Source organism: Mirounga angustirostris, unplaced genomic scaffold (genome assembly GCF_029215605.1).
Source record: "Mirounga angustirostris isolate CCGP_5_RB_7025 unplaced genomic scaffold, mMirAng1.0.hap1 SCAF_7, whole genome shotgun sequence".
Lineage (NCBI taxonomy): Eukaryota > Metazoa > Chordata > Mammalia > Carnivora > Phocidae > Mirounga > Mirounga angustirostris.
In genome coordinates, this window is record NW_026991715.1 from 149,096,231 (window position 1) to 149,112,929 (window position 16,699).

Here is a 16,699-nt window from a genome sequence, read left to right on the forward strand (position 1 = left end):
TCTGAGGACCTGCCTGTGCTCGAGGCACGAGAGCAGCGGTCTCACCTCTGCCTTCCACAAAGTCAAACACTGGAGAGCTAGCCGGTGCGAGGCTGGGCCCTCGGACCTCAGGCGGGCAGGACAGGCTCAGCTTTGAGGCAGGACAGAGGGCGCCAAGGGGCGTGGCCAGCCAGCCACTCTGTTGCGACCTTCCGTGGGGTCACCGGACTGCTGCCAGGACCCTATGGGGGAAGGGGGCAGGAGGTGCCGAGCCCAGTGTCCGGCGCCATAAAAGCAAATAGCAGGCATGGTAACAAGGCTACTGAAATAGTTCAAATCAGGAAAAACATGAGGCAGTTAAGTCAAGAGCGGGAGGTTGTATTTAGTTCAAAATAATGTCCAAAAACTAGAGAAAATGACTCCAAGGGCAGCACCACAGAGGAAAACGTGGACAGCAAAGCAACGTGATTAAACCATAAGAAAACAAAGGTGGGATTCCGTTTTCACTGTTCTTCAAGTATCTCTGGCAAAGATGTGCCACAGAAGTCAAAATAATGAAAGGTGGTGTAACCACTGCTTCCATCAGCCGTATTAAGGAGAAAAATGGCCAAATTTTGCATATAAAAGCCTAATAAGCCCAATCACAAATACAAAATTAATGATAAACATGGAGGAACAGCCAGAGTATACAGGAAAGATTTTGTGAAGAACAGAGTATCCTTCATTCAAGAAAATATTAATGTTTCCATTAACTCAGAAACTATTTTATATGTTAAATAATTAAGTTTATATGTTAAATAGAACTATTTTATATGTTAAACAAGTATCAGTATCATAGCATTTAACATGTATAGGTAGGTTTTCTATTGACAGATTGTTCCACGGTACTCAACAAAATAAGAGCCACATAAAATTTAAAACAAAATATTTACGTCTTGTCAATCTAAGAAGAAAGGCTCTCTTCAATTTTTTTTTTTACCATATATGGTTCCCAATTTTTTTTCTGAGACAAATTTTTCATAAATCACAGTCAATAACCAAGAAAATCAGCTTTTTATTGTCCATCAAGGCATGAAAGACTACATGGACGGGGTCAAGTTCAGACTGACATACACCTGATGGATGGGACCAGAATAGATTGCCCTCCCTCGAACCATTCAATCAACTACAAAAATAAGCTATAAAGGAGAGAAAGGAAAGAAGTATTAATCAAACTGGTTTTAGTATGACAATCAGAAGTCAATTTCTACTAAACCAAAGCAGAAGAGTGCAGGGAGAGCAAGGCGGCTGGAATCCACCAAGCAATAGCTTCACAACATCAAGGGAGAATGTGCGCCTACGAAAGTCTCTAGAGGGAACACACACTCACCTGTAGAAAGCTAATGGCCATTAAAATTAGGCTGTAGGAGCTAATTCCACCTGTAAAAACTTCATTCAGGTCCCTCTGCAGGAGGAACTGTTTCAATACTAAAATCAAGTAAGGCAGCAATGAATATTTCTGTAAATTAAAAAAAAAAAAAATTAGTTAATATACCTTTAAAGATTTGTCACACAGCAAATTTCACATAGTAGAAAGAAAAGCTTACTCAATCCTCTTGTCACTTGGAAGGCTCTAGGCCAACCATCCTCAATTTTTAGGGGCCTGAGAATTAATTATGTGAGGGGCTTGCTAAGATCCCCACTGGGAGCCACATCCCAGGTCACGGTTCTGCAGGTATGAGTTTGGAGCAGAGCAGCTCCTCCAACAAAGAAGAGCTCAGGGAGTATGGGTGAGTGTGTTCCTTCCAATTATTCCCCATGGCCTAGCTTGCTCCATGACAGGTGCAGGTCGGGGGCAGGAAGGGGAGGAGGGGATACAGCCAGGAAGGTCCTGGAACTGATGTGCAAAACTCCAACGCCCAGACGCCCCCAAGAGAGGAGTCGGGATGAGGGCAGATCATGAGGCTGGAAAACAAGAGCGGAAGAATAGGGAGAGCAGAGTGAAGGTAACAAGGAAATGGAGAGAGGCTGGAGAAGAGGGTGTGGGGACAGTGGAAGTTTCTGTTTTCATGTTCTCCTGGGCACAGAAGTTAAGGGAAGCAGTTAAGGCAGACAAGCCTGCTGCTGCAGAGTTAAGGGAAAAACCGAAGGAACAAGGTCCCTGAACCTGTGGGAAGAGGCAGTATCCAGATTACGATGCTGGGGTTGCCTCTATAAAGGATTTCACCCCTCTCCCTAAGATAGGAGGGAAAGACCATCTGTTTAACTAGACCACACACCTGGTCAGCTCAATGAACAAGTCTGCTAGCCCATCGTTAGGCACTGAGACGATCCAAAGTAAGCAAACTATATCATGATGTATTCTACTTCCAATAAACTAAACTCGCAAATCAGGCGCGCTAAGCTCCAGGGACGGTCATTTTGTAATCGTGAGAAAGAACATTTTCACCAAGCTCTCTAAAATAACACTCAATAGGAAAGTAAATCTACAAAAGTTATATTAATTTCCAAGTATCTCTAGAAATAATATTGTAGGATAAATAATTTAACTGTACAGTCTTTATCGTTAAAGACTATCATTCAGGTTAAAGTTCCGCAAGATGCCCAACATAACCTGCCCCCCGTTTTGACAGTCCTAGCTCGCCAACGGCAGCACCTTCATGTAATTCTTGATGAGCTCCGCAGCCCGGACCCCAGTCTCCATGTTAAAGCTGATGTCGACTTTAACTTCAGTCTCCTGGTCCGTGAGTTTTATTATAGGTACCTGCAAAGATTTAATTGAAAAAACTATACCTTAATGGCCAACATTCACTGCAGTCTGGCATCAAAATTTTTCCTATGTTGTACAGAGAGGTTTGTTCCCTAACTCACAAAAGAGCTGAGAGATTTTAAAAAATGAGAAGAAAAGGGATTTTTGCCAGTGTCAACCTCATTAGTCCCTGGAACGCAGGCCCCCCTGCCCCCCGCCCCGAAAACGGCCAGTGGTCACCTCCGCCCAGCCCTCCTGGCCTGACTCAGCCTCAGCCACTACTTTCGGGAAGGCCCGGGCTACAGGAGAAGTTGACTAAGTCCCTGTCCCCCCGGAGGTGCCTGATGATGCAGAGGAGCTCCAGGTCCCCAAATTACATTTGCAAGAATTTCTGAAAACATTCAGAGTAACTTCAAAGCCAGTTTTTCAATTCTATTTTGTGCTGATGTTGTTTCTCCAAACAATTCTACTTTGGGTTTTCACTAAGACAATTTAACTAAAAAACAAAACAAAACCAAAAAACCACTTCCCTGTAAAACCAGAGAATAAAAAGCTATTTTGGAAATATTCTCATCAAAAAGACTCACCATCACAAGGTGCTCAAAACCAGCCTCATCAAAGCTGCCCCAGCAGCCATACAGACCACACTCCTCCCCAACCCCCACACAAAATTGTGTTCTTCCAGCAACAAAAGGCAATTGTTTCCTTCAGCCTCTAAGAAATGGAAAAGGATGTTCCCTAACCAAAACAAATGAGGTCTAATGAAAGGTTTAGGACACCTCACAGAATCCGGGGTGCACACCTAATCTGGCCGCAAACTGCCAAGGACACAGGGATGGGCAGCTGGTGGTGACGGCGACTCCTGGAGATCATCAAAACTGCCAGGACCGCCAGGCACAGTGAGCCACAGCAGGTGTGGTCCAGGAAGGCAGAAAACTAAAGGCTTTCCCAAAGAACTCACCACAAACTGTTTCAGAAGAAGCCGATATCTCTACAATATACTACCTCCCTTGCGAAGAATTCCTGCTCCCCATCACCACTGGGCACAGCTATGGAGCACCTTCCTCTCTACACTCACGAATGCTTTCCCAAAACCACTCCTGGTGCCCGCCTGCCACACACACACACACACACACACACACACACACACACACACACACTTTCCAATACACCCACAGGTTGAACCCCAGATCCTAGAGATTAGTAACAGCATCACAATACTTATTTTTCAGTGGTTGTTCAATATACACAAGCTTTCTTCTTAAACACAGCCCTCCCGCTGGGCCCCGGGGCCCCGGATGAGATGATGGTGGGGCTGCCCGGCACCAGCTCGCAATGACAGAAAGGGGCAGCAGAAGACCAGTGGGGCTCAGTTCCCCTTAAGTCTATGCTGGACCCCTAGCAGCAGAGGAGACCGTGTGTGAAAGCAGTTACTACCCGACACGGTCTGTCCGCCAAAATGCTCTGGAGCCCAGGACAACCAGGCCTGGCCTCTCCAGCTCCTCTCTACATCTAAACCAGGATACCTGGCCAGAGACCGCCACTGCCTCGTTCTCATCGAGGAGCCAACACCACGGGACAAATGGCCGAGCCCCAAGAGGGAAGGGCTCGGGGGCTCTAATCACGACCATACAGCGGGCAAGTGACTTCAGTTCCTGAACCGTCTCTAATCTTGGACTCAGATAAACCTTGATGAGCACACAACAAAGCAGCCTCATCTTCCAACTTCTCCCCATGATCAAAGGTCTTTATATGGATAAAATTTTGAACAATGAAAGGAATAGGCGAGTTTTGTTTCTTAAATATAATTGGCAAATGGTAATCCCTTTCTGTGCAGATACCATGCTCTCATCATCAACTGTGTGCACCTGAACGGGCAGCACCTGAATGCGTCCTTTTCTTACGTCCTAACGAAAGCTCACTGATCTTATTTTAGTGCCAAGTGCAGCATGATGCTCTCACAACCTGCAGTCGTTCGGATCGTCATGAAATAGGTTCTCAGCTGGTAATTCTAATATTCTAAATAAACACAAGTACATTTATATCAGAAGGAGCGGAGTCTTCCAAAGTGTAAGTTGTAACCCCTGCCAACAGCCTAAGCTAAAGCCACAGGTGACTCACAACTGCTGCCGAGTGTGAGAAAGCCTCCGCAGGGCCCCCCACTTACTGTAGCTTTGTCAAGGACTTTGATGGAGCACGGCTCGGCCACATTGTGCTTCCGCAGAGCTTGCTCCAACAGCTGCAGAGGAGGACGCTCCCACTTTCCAAAGACCACTAAGTCGATGTCACTGGACAGAAGAACAAGTGAGCGTGAAGCCCTGGTTCACATCACTCTCCAGGAACACACACATCTGGGGCAGACTAGTACCACGGCGTGCACACTCCCATCTCCTTCCAGGGCCACACACACACACACCCGCTTGAAGCCGAACCCTCTGAGGGAGGGAAGATGCACTTTATGAACTATCGTAACACAAGGATGTTGTGTTACAGCATCCCCAGTAATTGAAGAGGTTGAAATGAAAATGCTGGCCCCCCTGAGGCTTCCCGGCTCTTCCTTCTGTGCCGTCTACACTGCCTCCCTCTTGCTGACCGGGGCTTCCCAGCACCTGGAATCTGGTCAATTCCCTCCTGGCCCTGCCAATGCCAACCCCAAATTCTGAGAGCACAGCCTCTTCACAGTCCAAATGTTAACAGTGGGTTAGGAGAGAGTAAGTTCTTAAGGAAACAATGCACATAAAATTGATTTGGGTATCGAGATAGTTCCTGACAAGGAAACACTGGAGAACAATTTTACGATGCAAACTTATTGGACATTTTTCAATTATAAAATACAAAATACTTATAAAATACTGTTTAAATAGAATTTTGCTTGAATCTTCATTGAAATAGAAGATCAATTTTCAAAAACATATCCAAAACTTTCAGATATTTTCTACCGCATTTTCTTCCCATGACCCTCCCACTGGTCTTTATGTCTCTGGTGTTCAGCATTTTTGTAACATACCAAATAAAGTGCAAGAGGAAAAACACAATCAATTATCATAACACTAGATTAAATTTTATTTCCTGCAATTTTCCCTCTGTACTCCACAGTCTTTTCCTTTAGCTTACACTTGTAGCCTGAGAATTCTACATTTAGCCTTTAACGCGCATGCAGACACGGCCCACCCCAACTAAACATGCATCAGCACTAACCGGAGCGGTTCAGATCTGGTACTCACCTGGTTGGGAGATAAAGGCCTGTACTAAAGCTGCCAAAGATCTGTACCTGGAAGAGAAGAGCGGCTGTCTCACAACAAGGGACAATTCAAACAGTCCGCCTTCCCCCGCTGCTCACTAAAAGGCCTCACTCCCACTCTGGGGGAAAACAGACCTGCCCTGCAAGTTGGGGCACAGGGCGGGGGCCAGGGGTGCAGCAAAGCACCATCAAACAAAATCCTCTTCACCTTTACCTTAAAGACCTACCCCAAAAAGGAATGGTTAACAACTCCAATTAAGAGATGAGACAATTATTGGCCTTTCCCACAACTGCTCAAAGCTGACAACAATTTTCAAATCTGTAGCCAAGGCTCAGAGGTAGGGCTTTGCCCCAGGGCACTCACGTTTAAAGACAAAAATGTGGAATGTCATCACAGAAGAAGAAGGGAATGGAGGGGCTGCCCCTGTCCCCTGGGAGCACTCATGCCTTCCCCAGCCCAGCTCATCCATCCATCACTGGGTGGTCTCCAGTCACCATCATCAGTAGGGGGAGGCTGACTGATGAGGATAAGCGCCCTGGGCCGTCATCAACTTGGTCACAGGACGTATGTCACTGCCTATGCCAAGCACCCCAAGTGCCCATGGCCCCCATCTCAAGGAACACACATTCGTGCACAGTCAAGTGCTAGGTGAGGAAATTCTTTCCAGTTCCACAAAAAGGAACATATGCTGCGTGTTGTGTAATGAGGGCGAGGGGTAGAATTTCTAACCTCAAGGCGAGTTGAAAAGAACGATAACCACACTACTCCAGAAACAAACTTCCTTCGGCCCACGGTCCCCACCCTCACCCGGCGGGCATGTGAAGCACGGGGTACAGGCCCTACCCCAGGGGCGCTGCTCGGGAAGGTGCGGGGCAGGGCCTGGGAACATGCAGGTCTCACCAAGTCCCAGGGGCCAACCCCCCCCCGCCGCCCTCCCCGGGGCCATGCCTGCGGAAGCCCTGCCTGGGAGCCACAAGGGCCAGGCCCGGTGTGTGTTGGGGTGGGGGGGGCCCACTATGACCCCGGGCGCTTGCCGTCCCTGGTGTGACACAAGTAAAGAGTGAACCCACGTCAGCCGCTGGCCAAAGGTCTTTAACCACAGTTTCGATCCGCTTCACCACCTCCCGTCGCATGGCTGCTTCTTCAGGACAAGGGGACATGAAGTTATAAAAGTCAATGATTTCCTCATGAAGTCTGGTGGACAAAAGAGAAAACACACTCGAGTTACCGCTACAGTCGAGCCCACGCTGCACTCTTCTCTCCTCCGCGAGCACCAGGTAAAATGGAAGCCCTGTGGCAGACATCGCGGCAGCGGCCGGGGCCCAGACTGCGGGCCCATCCCACCAGCACGAGGTCGGACACTTCCTCTGGGCACTGAAGGCCGCGTCCACGACAGTCACTGTGGGGCCGGCGCTAGGAGGCCGAGGGAAGCCCATCCCTGGAGGCCAGAGTGGGACTCACGCAGGGCCTCCCAGTCCCACGGCGGCCCCCACAGCCGGGGAGGCCCTGCAGGCCGCAAAGCGTCCCCGGGGCCACCACTCAGCTGTCCTCCCCTGAAGGTGCCAGCCACCCAGGAGGTCCCCGAGCCAATGTGCATAGGGCGCAATGTGTCCGGCCCTCTGTTCCTAACAGAGATCCAACTGTAGCGTTCCCGGCAGAAGAGGGAGCTCTGAGCACCGCCTCGCTCACACCTCTGCCTCAGGAGCCGCCTCTCGGACCTTCTGCCCACCCTGGGCGAAAAAGCCCATCCTGGGGTGGGCCAGGGCTTGGGGAGGTCACTTTCAGGGCCAAGGACCTACACCAAAGACTCCTTCTGGGGGAAGGAAAGACCGTCATCCTTGGTCAGTCTGAACGATGAATTCTAGGGGGCCAAGTAATCTAATCCTGGGAATTAAAACAAATCAAATTCACCTGCTTCCACTCTAAAGTTTGATTAATAAAACAAAGACAAAATAAAATTTGCTCAATAACAACATAATGTTAGCTCAATAGCCAGCAAAATAGTCCACATACCAGAAGGGAAGACTTCTCAACAGGACCGATTAGTGTCCAGTGACAAAGGCAAGGGGCATCGTATCACCTCACATATTCTATCGGCCCTTCTCTGTCTCACCTGAAGTGCTGCCTGCACCCCCAAAAATCACATGAAGCGACCATTCCTAACACTGTGCAGCAGGTCTGAAGGCGCCTGGAGGCCACTGAAAGCACACACAGGACTCTAGGAGGAAATCAATCCTCAACACCCTTGTTCTTGGTACACGTGCAATACAATCAGGCTATCACTGGAACTTAAAATTAAGTTTACCGTGTTTAATTTTTTAGAAAATCCAGAAAAGAAAATCTCACTCAACCATGATGGTGATTCAGCCAGCCACGAGTCCAATTTCTATAAATCCAAAAAGGTTCTAAGTCATACAACATTAAAATGCAGCAATTTTTCCAAATATCTATCAAACTCCAAGGTTTGGGGAGTAAAGCTTCCATCACTTCAACAGTCAGTAAGCACCAACGACACCATAAAGCATGGAACCACAGCCCTGCCGGCAGCTCAGCAGGCCTGTTTAAGTTTGAGACGTTACCTAAAATTTGCCACCGATTGGCCACATTATTAGCAGGACTCAGTACATCAGGTTAGCGGATTAGTGCCCACACCAGGGAAGAGCCACAGGCGACCCTCCCTGTTAGCAAGGACGTCTTAGGGGTCTCCTGTGTCAGTCACTGACACGGTGGAAAACTGTCTGGAAGGCAGAAGGGGCTCCTCCGGAGAAGAGTCTGTGACGTTGAACAGCCATCACCTTAGGTGAGAAGCTGGCTCATGGGAAGCACAAGGAACGCATGCTCTCCTACAACTCTCAGTACTGTCCTGGTAACAGAAGTATAAAGTTTAGAAGCAAAATAACAAAGATAGAAGCCTAATTAATTAAACAATCGGCCCAAAGTCATCAAAGAATACCAGAGCTAGCATGCTGAAACTCTATCCACATCCCACAGATTTAATACATTAAAACACCTTGTAAACAGGGCATACCAATTCGCCCAACTGTCACTGCAGGTCAGCAGTGACCTGCAGAACAGAATGTACCATCAACTTTCTTTTAAGCTGCCCCCCCCCCCCCCAGCCTCCCAGGCAGGACTCCTGAGCCCAGTCACCTTCAACACACCAGGAAAGGAAGGAGCAAGAAGGGAGGGCTTGCTGCCCGTCTGCAGACACAACCCCACCAGTGGACAGTGTCAGTTTTATCCGATGTCTTCTGACCGGCTTGGGACACAAGGAGGGGCTGCCGGGCACTTCTCCACTGCCCGTATTTCAGGAGAGATGAACAGCGAGGTCGAGGCACGCCCACACTCCCAGAGCAGGAAGTGGTGCCAAGCGGAACACACAGGCCTCCTGACTTCAAGTGTCCTGTTCCGCCAGTAAGATGTGCTCACAACACACCTGTCTGAAATGTGCATTAAATCGGGCCTAAAAGTGACCTGCCGTAACAAGTATTAGATAGAAAGTGTATTCTTGCTTTGCCTAGAAGGGGCACTCCCGGCCGACTGGCTGGACAGGAAGTCCCCCTGCTGGCCCTTCCTCGAGGCGAACAAAGCTCAGCGAGGCACCGCATGACTCCAGGAGCTGCCCCAAGACCAGGGCGCTCTGGGGCGTGAGGGCACCATCGGCCCAGAAAGACACAGGAAGGTCTAACCATCGTGACATCTGGGCGAACCCCAAGAGCCCCCTCAGCTGCCTGCTCCTGCTCAGTGGGCTCCTCAGGGAACCCTCCAATAAGTAAGGAAGCACCAAGGACTGGGTGAGGGGCAGGAGACTCGAGCAGGGAGGGGACGGCTGCCCACCCTGGGAAGAACGGCGGAATCAGAGTAGGTTCAACAGAACCCACACCGGACAGGGGAAGCAGCACCCCTGCCCCCCACACCCTTCCCGAGCACGGTGCGGGGCTCACAGCTCACTGCGTGATCCCAGCACCAGAACAGTGCTTGCTCATGGACAGCATCTGACCACCATGAATGGATCAATCAAAGCACGTTTTGGTTAACTAAATATTTCACTTATGAGCCTGTCAATTAAGATCTACATTCCCCATAAAATATATTCCAACTTCACATCCCAAACAGTGCTAAACAGTTTGCATTATTTTACTCAACACTAATGTTACATGTAATTCTCATCATTTTAGGAAGCTGCATTTTATGTTTCCGACAACATACTTTCACAATTAAGCGCTATCAACCACATGCCCAACTGCAGGCATCAGCTACAACATAGGTCATTTTATGAGTCTATGACTTCCAATCCTGAATACACCCACATGTTCAAGTCTCCAAAGCAGTTCATAGTTATGTCCATAATCATTTATGTCTACATGATCATTACTGCTCAGAAACAAACACAAGGAAGCTCACTCTTCTCACATATCAAAACCTCAAAGGCATTTCACAGCTGACAGCAGATCTACATAAAACCACACTGGTCTCCTTCTCCACAGTTAGCTGCTACCTCATAGAACTCAATGTCAGCCCACCAGAGTCAGTCTCCAAATCTTCCATGATAATTTCTATGCTGTGACCGTCACAGAAAAATCTCCTCTACAACAGATCACAGAGGTGGCACCTCAAAACCAACAGGAAACTACGATTATTTAATGGGAGGCCCTGGGACACGGCCTCATGTGGCAGAAGCTGGCTGTCCACTAGGATGCTGAGGGGCCCCTCCAACCTCAGGTGGCCAGTGAGCCCTGGCGGGGGCTGGCAACATACTTTCTCAGAAGGTTTCTTAAGGGAAGAGAGGCCCACATGACCCTGAGAAAGGCCCCCAGTGTGGAGCAAGGAAGGTAGGCAAGAAAAAAGGATAAGCCCATCATCTAGACTGCACCACCAATGTTCCATTACTTCTGTTCTCTGTAGCTAAACCAAACCCTGATGCAGGAAACTGAAGAACGTGGTGTGAGACTCCTGCCTTGTTCTACACTTGAAAATATAATACAGATGCAGAGTTGAATTTTTCAGGTGAACAAAATCAAACAGAAGCTAAAAACCACAGGAAACCATCCACTATTTTGGGCTTGGAGGAGGCTTTTCCAGACTCCAATATAAAATGACAATCACAACACAAAGACTGAAGAACTTTATCCAAAAACATGCTGAGTGTAAACAAATTAAAAAGCAAATGACAGATGCACATGGCAGAAATATGACAAATTTGACTGCACAAAGACCAGGCCCTGGCCTACTCTGGGGTAAGCTGATAATTTATAACTTCCGGGACCCTCTGATGGGAGACCATGAAACACACACAGGAATCCACAGTGCATGCTCACTGCAAGACCTCTGGCCGTAAGACATGGTCCCATGTGAGACATGTCCACTCATTAAGAACGAGGAAGATGTGTGTGCGCTGATAAGGAAAGAGCCCCATGACAGACGGCTGGTGCAGAGACAAATAAATAAAGACATGGCCCCCCCTCCATATGAATGTCTGGCCCATATATGCACCAAATACATACAAAGGTCTAAAAGGCCACATGCCAATGCCCATGGCGTTTCCCACCGAGGAGAGCAGGATGGGCCGGCGTGAGAACACTCCACTTTCTACTACAGATACTTCTAGACTGCTTGAGGCTTGTTTGTTCTTTATAAGAACGTGCTCATCCTATAAATTAAAAAAATAAACAGGAAAAAGTCAACTGCATTTTAGATGACAAGATTGTGATTTTTATATTGTTTTTGCTGGTGTGCATTTTCTAATTTTAATGAATATAGATTCCTTAAAAAAAAAAAAGATCGAGTTAGTCAGGCTTCCAAACCCCTGATGCCTCTTCCCATCTGCCTCACCCAAGGCAGTGAGCTCCCAGAGCAAAGCTGGCTTGTGCGGGTCTGGGTTCACTAAGCAGGCCCTGAGCAGACAGCTGAGGGGTGCACAGGTAGCAGGTCGGCCGCAGGGAGAGGAGAGTAGAGCCATGTGCTCTCCAGCAGGGTGCAGCCGACACAACTTGCCGTGGGGATGGACATGTTCTGCGCTTGGGGCTACTGAGCACCTGAAACGTGTTACTGCAGCCGAGGACATGGATTTTTCATCTGACTTAATTTACATCTAAATAGCCACGTGTGACTAGTGGTCCATCTGAGAAAGGCAGCTCTGCCTGCTGCTTCCTCAACTTCACCTGAGACAGGCCAAACCTAACAGAAAGCAGACAGGGGCAGCCCCACGAGAGCACACTTCTCGAGCTTCTCCAGAACTGGATGCAAGGGCCCTGTCCCCTCCCCCAGGTCCTCCCTCTTCTCATCCTGCAGGCCTGGGAGCCCACAACAACAGAAGCAGCCCGCTGTGGATAAGGCTCACTTACGGGGCTCCACCACCTGTACCCGCCCCCCAAACAGGAGGCCAAGTGGATTAAAAACACACTACTGCAAATAATGCTGCAATAAACATAGGGGTGCACATATCTTTTCAAAGTACTGTTTTCATTTGCTTTGGGTAAATACCCAGTAAAATTAGTGGATGATATGGTAGTTCTGTATTTAATTTTCTGAGGAACCTCCGTACTATTCTCTAGCGGCTGCACCAATTCACGTTCCCACCAAAAGTGCACAAGGGTTTTTTCTGCACATTCTCGCCAACACCTATTATTTATCTTTTTGATACTAGCCATTCTGACAGGCGTGAGGTCCTATCTCATCGTGGTTTTGATTTGCGTGTCCCTGATGAGGAGTGATGTTGAGCATCTTTTCATGTGTCTCTTGGCTGTGTGTACAGACAACATATGGAAGCAACTCAAGTGTCCACTGATAGATGAATGGACAAGGATGCAGCACACATATACAATGGAATCTTAGCCATAGAAAAGAATGAAACTTGCCATTTATAACCACATGGATGGACCTAAAGGGTATTATGTAAGGTGAAGAAGTCAGATAAAGACAAAGAGCATACGATTTCACTTACAGGTAGAATCTAAAGAACAAGCAAATAACAAAAAAGCCCAAAAATGGACTCATAAACACAGAGAAGAAACATGGTTGCCAGAGGGGCAGGGGGTGGGGGACTGAGTAAATAAGCGAAAGGGATTAAAAGAGACAAACTTCCAAATTATAAAATAAGTCACCAAGAGGAAAAGTACAACACGGGGAATGCAGTAACGCTGTGCTGTAGAGGGAAAGATGGTGATCACACTCCTCTGCGGGGAGCACTGGGTGACTTAGGGAACTGTGTCCTATGCCTGGGAGCAATGTGATGTGGTATGACAACTATACCTCAATTAAAAACAAAACACCTTCTAATAGGTCTTGGGACTCTTCTTTTCCAAACTTCCTCTAAAATAAACATTTTAAAATCTTGGGGCTAAATGTGGACAGAAAGAGCCATGTGTGTCAAAGCTAAACGTAACAGTTCTTTTTTTTTGTGAGAGAGAGAATGAGAGAGAGCACGAGAGGGAGGAGGGTCAGAGGGAGAAGCAGACTCCCTGCTGAGCAGGGAGCCCGATGTGGGACTCGATCCCGGGACTCCAGGATCATGACCTGAGCCGAAGGCAGTCGCTTAACCAACTGAGCCACCCAGGCGCCCCTAAACGTAACAGTTCTTGATGTAATTTAAACACATACTGCTACATTTACAACACTATGCTTTAATGGCTTAACAAGAGGTTAGTAACAATGGTGCCTGATTAGGGCATTTTCCAAAGAAACTGATTTAATTATGGAATTGAGCAAAGACTGTTCTTCTATCTTCACTAGAAGGCACTAATATGTCTGAAATTGGGATGCAATTTTCAATCAATGGCTGGGCATCAGATCAGTTCAAAATTAAATGTTTTCCTTCCTTCAAGGTACATTTCACAATGGTGCATCTTCTTTGGTCAGCTGATCTCTACAGGAAGTTGTGTATACAAAGTTTGTATTTCTGACCCACAGAAACGACAATTTCAAATGGTTCAACTTTTTGCATGCAATGGCACCTCAGATTCAACAAAAAAAGGGATTAGAAGTTGGCCCCACGGCATGTTGGGGAGGCAACAAAAGTATACGCCAGGACCCATGAAAATGTGCGGCCCACTCCACCACTCTCCAGCCACAGAGCCATGAATCAAGTTAGGAACCTCTGCACGGCACAAACCTCCTCCTAAGCCAAGAAGCCAAGTGTACACACTGCTGGGGAGAGAGAATGCTGCCTGTGGAGGCATTTCTCATCTTAAGTAGGTCATCCACTTGGGCACGCGCAGTGGGGAAGGAGGTCTGCTGCCCTGTGTGCAAGAGAAGGGCTGCGAGCCACGGGGGGGCGGACACGGCACACCTCGGACGTCCTGTCTCGGAGAAGCGGAATGCGGACACTCCAGCAAGGCGACGGCCGGTACAGATCAGGTGCATTCTCTGTGGAGAATCTCACATTGACACACCACAGTGGAGCAAGCCCTGAATGATTCATTTTCTGGGTATTTTAAGATAGAAACGGTGAGACCAGTTTGCAGTAAATTTCAGTTTTGGTCATGAAAGTACTGGACTTCTGAAGCATTATTTCCCAGTGTATTTTTAAACTAAATAGAATACTAGAATATAAAGCTCTGTGATAAATGACAAAGACGTTCCTCACCTACAATTACTCTCTGACAAGAGCCCAACCCCATTCAAAAGGTAATGACTGCTCAATTTTTAGTACATTTCCCAAATTCATTTCTGCTTTTAGTACCAAATAATGAAGGTCAGCAACATTTTAGTGTCTATACCAGCACCCGGTGTATGGTTGCTATAAATATTTATGAAACCCAACTCCATGGGTTATTTTAGAAGGTGAAAGATGTATTATTCAGTTAGCAAACCAAACTATCTGATTCACAGCGAATAGAGCTATTGATGAATACACTGCAGGAGGATGATTTTTGATTTTAGAAGCTGAGCTGGTGGGCTTCCACAGTTCTCAACTTTGTCTAACTGAATTAGAGCGAGGGAGGCGGGGCTGGTTCTGCAGGCACCACAGGTGAGCGCAGGACTTGGGTGTCCAGCCCCAGGCAGAGCCGGTCCCCTACCCTTCTCCCAGCCCCAGAACCATCTGCAAGTGGCCCAAAGGTGACTTCTCTGTACTCACCAAGGAGGATGGGAGGATGCACTGCAGCAGGTAAAGGGAAACAAAGAAACAAGGGGCCCAAAGTGAAGACAATGAAATGTATTTTAAATAAAACAGCGTGGGAAGAAAGGGGGCAAAGGAAACACGCCTGACGGTGAATGATGCTGTCCTGAGGGGAGAAGCACAGGTGGCTTTGTCTGCTCCCCTAGATTTTAAATCCCACTGTTTCTTCTAAGGAAAGTGATAGGGCAGATTTTATGCATCATTTTCTTAGCGGAACAGGGAAGGCAGATGAACACGTGCATGGCCTCCAACACGCCTCCAGTTTTCAGCACCTGAACCTCTAAATAGGACCTGTGCTCTAAAGAGTCACCACGTTGGACTTTCCCAGCTCCCTGAGATCTTAAACCCTGAACACTGGTTCCCAGGGCCCCTGTCCCCATGGTCCCTGTCTGTACTGTTAACCACAGGTCCCAGTTTACCTGAAACATCCCCCAGGAACTTGGTCAATTCCAAATGCTAGGGGAAAACCAAGCTTTCCATTACAATGGAAAATGCAATAGAAAATACTAGAAACTATCTTCCACTGTTAATTTATTCCATCTCCCCCACCCACCCACCCCCCCCACACACACACTCTTCTTAAAACCTTCCAAAAGCCAGTGGTTTCTCAGAAATTGGAGCTCCTTCCCCTTGGCTCCACAATGTTCACAGTCTAAATTTTTGCCCAAAATAATGCCTTAGTCAAACCATTTGGAGTTAACCACTGGAGTGGTATGGACGTTAAAGCATGTGCTGATGGACATTCAGGGGGATGAAGGACTCAGGCCCCACCCCAAGCGACAGGCACAGACTGTGAAGAGGCAGGTGCGGACTCAGACCCTAACTGGAAAGAATGGGCTCTTAAGCCCACGGTAAGTGCAGACATCCATGCGGGAATGGCTGGATATTTCTATTTTCAGGTGTGAACGATCCTCTATAAATTACCCATGTATTGATACAGTTAATGAACTAATTACAAATCATTTTTATTTATTTTTAATTATGTCACAAGGAAATTAATACCTGCACCAATTACTTAGAACACCTTGAGAAGACCTTCAAAGGTTTATTTTTTTAAATAAAAGCTCAAAAATGGAAGGAAAACAACTGAAACTGCAAATTAGAACCCAGTGTGTTTCCAGAAAGTTCCCTTATGTTGTTAATGTGGCAGCTGCCCTGCCAGGCTCCCATCAGCCTGCTTTCAAGGCCTGCCCATGAGCAGATCTCCACTCCAAAGACCCTGTGTAGGTTTCTCTCCAGAAGGCTTTGAACAAAGCTACCCTTGCAAGTGCTTTTAACATGTTAATGGAAGAGTGAGGCCCTTGGGAGAAGCTGCTACAAGGGGAGGAGGCTGAGAGCAACAGATAGGAAGAGGAGGGTACCTCCTTGGGGTTGGAGTAGACAGGGTGGGCTGGGAGGGCACAGGTGCTGTGGGGCAGGGCAAGGCCAACCTGGGCTGAAGAGGCTAAAGCCATCTGAACATTCACAAAACAGCCAGGTCAGAAGGGCTCTACAGTTTGGAATCATCAATGCTACTGTAACTCCGGTCCATGCACATTCAGCTCCCAGGAAAAGTGAGCTCTCTGTCCCCTTCCCTCTAAGACCCTCCTGGGATCAGTCACTTTGAACCATGGTGCAGGTAGAGGTTTGAGA

The 16,699-nt window shown here is 47.7% G+C and overlaps 1 protein-coding gene across 5 annotated transcripts in view; it reads right to left on the reverse strand.

Annotated features, from left to right (window-relative positions):
• The window catches only part of TENT4A (terminal nucleotidyltransferase 4A), a 45,711-nt gene that overhangs the window by 11,625 nt on the left and 17,387 nt on the right, over positions 1–16,699 (reverse strand). For all 5 annotated transcript variants that reach the window (XM_054504875.2, XM_054504873.2, XM_045863682.3 and 2 more), the window contains exons 2-6: positions 7,020–7,143; positions 5,932–5,978; positions 4,875–4,995; positions 2,615–2,722; positions 1,349–1,477 (exon numbers count right to left, since the gene is read on the reverse strand). In XM_054504875.2, coding sequence (XP_054360850.1) covers positions 1,349–1,477; positions 2,615–2,722; positions 4,875–4,995; positions 5,932–5,978; positions 7,020–7,143 — 529 coding nt within the window. The remainder of the gene's footprint in view (positions 1–1,348; positions 1,478–2,614; positions 2,723–4,874; positions 4,996–5,931; positions 5,979–7,019; positions 7,144–16,699) is intronic.